Source organism: Pinus tabuliformis, chromosome 7, assembly GCF_031772625.1.
Source record: "Pinus tabuliformis cultivar Carrire ecotype Pingquan chromosome 7, CPIR1, whole genome shotgun sequence".
In the NCBI taxonomy this organism is placed as follows: domain Eukaryota; kingdom Viridiplantae; phylum Streptophyta; class Pinopsida; order Pinales; family Pinaceae; genus Pinus; species Pinus tabuliformis.
In genome coordinates, this window is record NC_142293.1 from 611248441 (window position 1) to 611252005 (window position 3565).

At 50.4% G+C, this 3565-nt stretch overlaps 1 protein-coding gene across 1 annotated transcript; it reads right to left on the bottom strand.

The window, feature by feature from the left end:
• Nucleotides 1-759: 759 nt before the first annotated feature.
• LOC149248916 (uncharacterized) lies at nt 760-3351 on the bottom strand. Its single transcript, XM_089451386.1, has 3 exons — nt 2898-3351; nt 2648-2814; nt 760-876 (listed from the first exon to the last, which is right to left on the bottom strand). The coding sequence occupies exons 1-3, from the start codon at nt 3349-3351 to the stop codon at nt 760-762; spliced, it is 738 nt and encodes a 245-aa protein (XP_089307512.1).
• Between the last annotated feature and the right edge of the window lie 214 nt (nt 3352-3565).

The following is a 3565-nucleotide window of genomic DNA, read 5'->3' on the forward strand; positions in this document are numbered from 1 at the left end:
CTAACCCAGGTTCCCCCTCTGATGGGAACCCAGGACAATTCCCTCCTCTTGGGAATGTTGGTGCCCCGTATATGGCGACGTTGTCCCTACCAGGGTTAACTGTCGGGTTGCCTGTGTGGTTGTTTTCAACCTCTTTGGTCTCTACCGTATCGGCTGTTAGTCCATCAGTCCCTCCACCTGAACAACATCATGTTGATCCTAAGGTGGATCTCTCCCCTTCGACGCCTACCTCTACGTCTTCCTCTTGTACTTCGCCTGGTGAAAGTCTCGATTCGCATAACCAGGTGGCTAAGAAGAAGAAGAGGAAGACCAAGAAGAAGAAGTCCCCTAAGGGAGAGCCTACACACATAGTTCCCCCCTCAAGTCCAGCTATCCACTCCAGTATACCTGAAGTCGGGTCACCTTCTGCTCCTCCGCGGAAGGTCAAGTTTCCTTGTCGATTATGCAAGGAGGACCATCTCCTTCGTGATTGCCCTGGCATTCCCAGGGTATTAGAAGTTTGGTCTCACGATCCAGCCCGCCCTCCATCGTCCACTGATGATCATGGAGATGCTACCTCATCAGTTGGGAATGGTAAGGAGGAAGGGAAGCTTCGAATCCCCTGCCGACTTTGTGAAGGCAAACATCCCCTTCACCTTTGTCCACTCATGGATAAAGCCTCTGCTACGTTGGAAAGTCTTGCTGCTCCTCCGAATCCACTTCCCGCTGGTTATCAGCGTCTTTCTACAGCTATAAATCGCGCCCCTGTTGACAAAGAGATCACTTCAGATTCCTCTCTTGTCCAGCCCCCTCTTCCCGAAACCGGCTGTTCCCAGCCCATCCCAGACCCGTCATCGGTCGGACAGAGCATTGAATCGAGTTCGCCACTCGCTCACTCTGTTCCGGAAGAGCAAAATTCTCATGTTCTTCTCGTCTCCTCAGATTCTCCTGAGCTTGATAAAGGTTCTCCTGAAACCTCTCCGGAGAATTTAGATTCGGTTCTTTCGGAGCAGGGGGGCAACCATATGGTTCCCCCACCAAGTAGTTCGGTCATCTCCTTTGACTGGAGTCGTTTGACTGCCCCTCCCCTTCCGTCCCATGTGCCTTTCTGGGTCACCGCCTATGCTTGCAGTAAAGCGCTGCCCGGCACTGTGTTAGACGAAGGAGCATCGGTTAGTCTCATGCCCGTTACTACTTGGCGAGCTTTGGGTTCCCCATCGCTCGTACCTGTCGCGCCGCATCTCACCGCGTTTGATGGAGGAACAAGTCAGCCATTAGGGATCCTCCCGCAGTTTCCTATTACTTTGGGAGTCAAGACCGTCTATATAGACGTCTCAGTTACCCAAGGTTCTTTAGACTTCAGTCTTCTCCTTGGTCGTGATTATGTGTATGCCATGGGAGCCCTTGTTTCTTCACTTTTCCGTGTGGTTTGTTTTCCACACGATGGAAGAATCGTGACATTCGATCAATTATCATTCGTTCGTCCACAAGCCCCTCCGGCACACTCCTCCTTCCCTCCTGGTTTTCATCCACAAGTTGCATCTGCCTCACCGCAAATCAACTACGTGGCCACCCAACCCGTGCCCGTACCCAGTGACGACACCATCGTACATAGTGTCCTGGGGGCATTAGGTCCTGATTTCCAAGATGTTGGACTCCCCTCCGGAGCCACTTTCTTGGGGGCCTCCACTTCCCGTTCATTATGATGAAGTCCATTCTGAGCACAGTTCCTTGTCTTGTGTCAAGCTCGCTAAAAAATGAAACACGGCGTTTGGAGCACAGTTCCTTGTCTTGTGTCAAGCTCGCTAAAAAATGAAACACGGCGGCCCGAGGATAGTTTTTACCTGTGTCAACCTCGTTAAAACAATGAAACATAAGCTCGTGCAATTCGAGCGCAATAACCATTTTGTCAACCTTCAACCCATTTTCAATGGCTTGAAGCTTGGGGGGCATGTACCTCGAATTGAGACACGATGCTGGGGGCATGCCCGTTCCTTTCCTATCAAGCATAGTTTGCATGTATATACGTGCCTTTAAGCTTGCATCAAAAATAAAATCCATTGTTCAAAGCATAGTTTGCATACGTGATTATCATGTGTGTTTTCAAGCTTTCATAAAAATAAAATATGTGCATATTTCACGATGGGTCGTTTGTTATGCAAGTAGATACATCAGATAACATGTGTGTCAAACAGTTGCGTAACATATGAAACACATCATCATATGTAAAAGATCCATCTAAGAATAAGCATACATAAATCATTTCAAGCATAGTTTGCACGTGTGTGTTTTTAAGCTTGCATTAAACATATAAAATCCATGAGTCGAGTGTCGTGCAAATTCATACATAAGATCACAAATTGTACTGAACATACGCATAACACAAGATAACACATCATCACATGTAACAACGACTCATCCAAAATCGGTATGTATATATATGTATATCGTGTGGCGCACTGAGGCGCTCAAAAATAGAAGTACATGTCCCAAAATCTCAATACATCTGAGTCATAATGTCTCAAAATAAACAGTGGAAATAAAACCTAAGTGACTAATCGGCTGGATGGTGCTCTCTGTAGTACACAGCCGCTCGTGCCACCCGCCTCAGAAGGCGGTGCACTCTGGGTTCCACACCCACTGTGTGGATCTGATGCTCCACAGGAACCTCCTCAACCCCCTGGAAGTCCGGCACCCCCTCCAGCAGCCCCTCAAGGTTGCGAGCCACAATCTCTGGTGTGTTGGCCCCTGGAGGGGCTAAGGCCAAAGCTCCGGCTCCCGGGCCCTCTCTCCGTGCCGTGGCAGCCAGGCCAATCGGTCTAGTAGGCCCCACATCTGCATGACAAGACATTTATTAGGACATGTACATAAAAATTTTTAAAAACAATACAAAACTCAAAAGACAAAAAGTGTCATACCTGCATCATCCCACTGTTCACCCGGAGGCAGCACCAAGTCAGGATCATTGCGGAAATCCATCCCCGCATATGGCCAATCCTGTACGAAGATCTCCTGCTGGTCCAACCAGTCTCTGAAAAATGCCCCCCAGCTATGTGGTCGGCCGCCACCCCCACGTGGCATAATCCGAGCCCATCGTGAGGCCCTCGTCTCTCGAGGATCTCTGGGGGCATCCACAGCCATAGACTGCAGTCGCATGGCTGGTACTCGCTCCAGAATGAGCGGGACTAGGATCGATCCATACCCGAACTGCTTTGTCTCTCCGCGACGGCAGTTGCTCAATTGCCTCTTCATGTTGTTGCACACTGCAGTGCACCAGTCAAACACGGTAGGCTCGAGGCACTCGAGGGCTAGTAGGAGATGGGTCTTGGATGCCTCGTGGTTCGCCATGCTGCCCGCTGCCCGGGTCACCATGAACAGGATGGTGCGCAGCACTATGTCTCTCACTGTGGGGATCGAGCACTTCCCACTCCGCGTTTTCACCGCCCCCGGGCAAACCTCAGCCATCAGGTCATCCAGAGTACCGCCGCTAGGTCGCTGCCCCTCCAAGATGGGCCTCGCACCTCGGCGCGACAACCCAGTCAAGAAAAAGATATCCATGTGGTCAAACTCAATGTCGTGACCACGG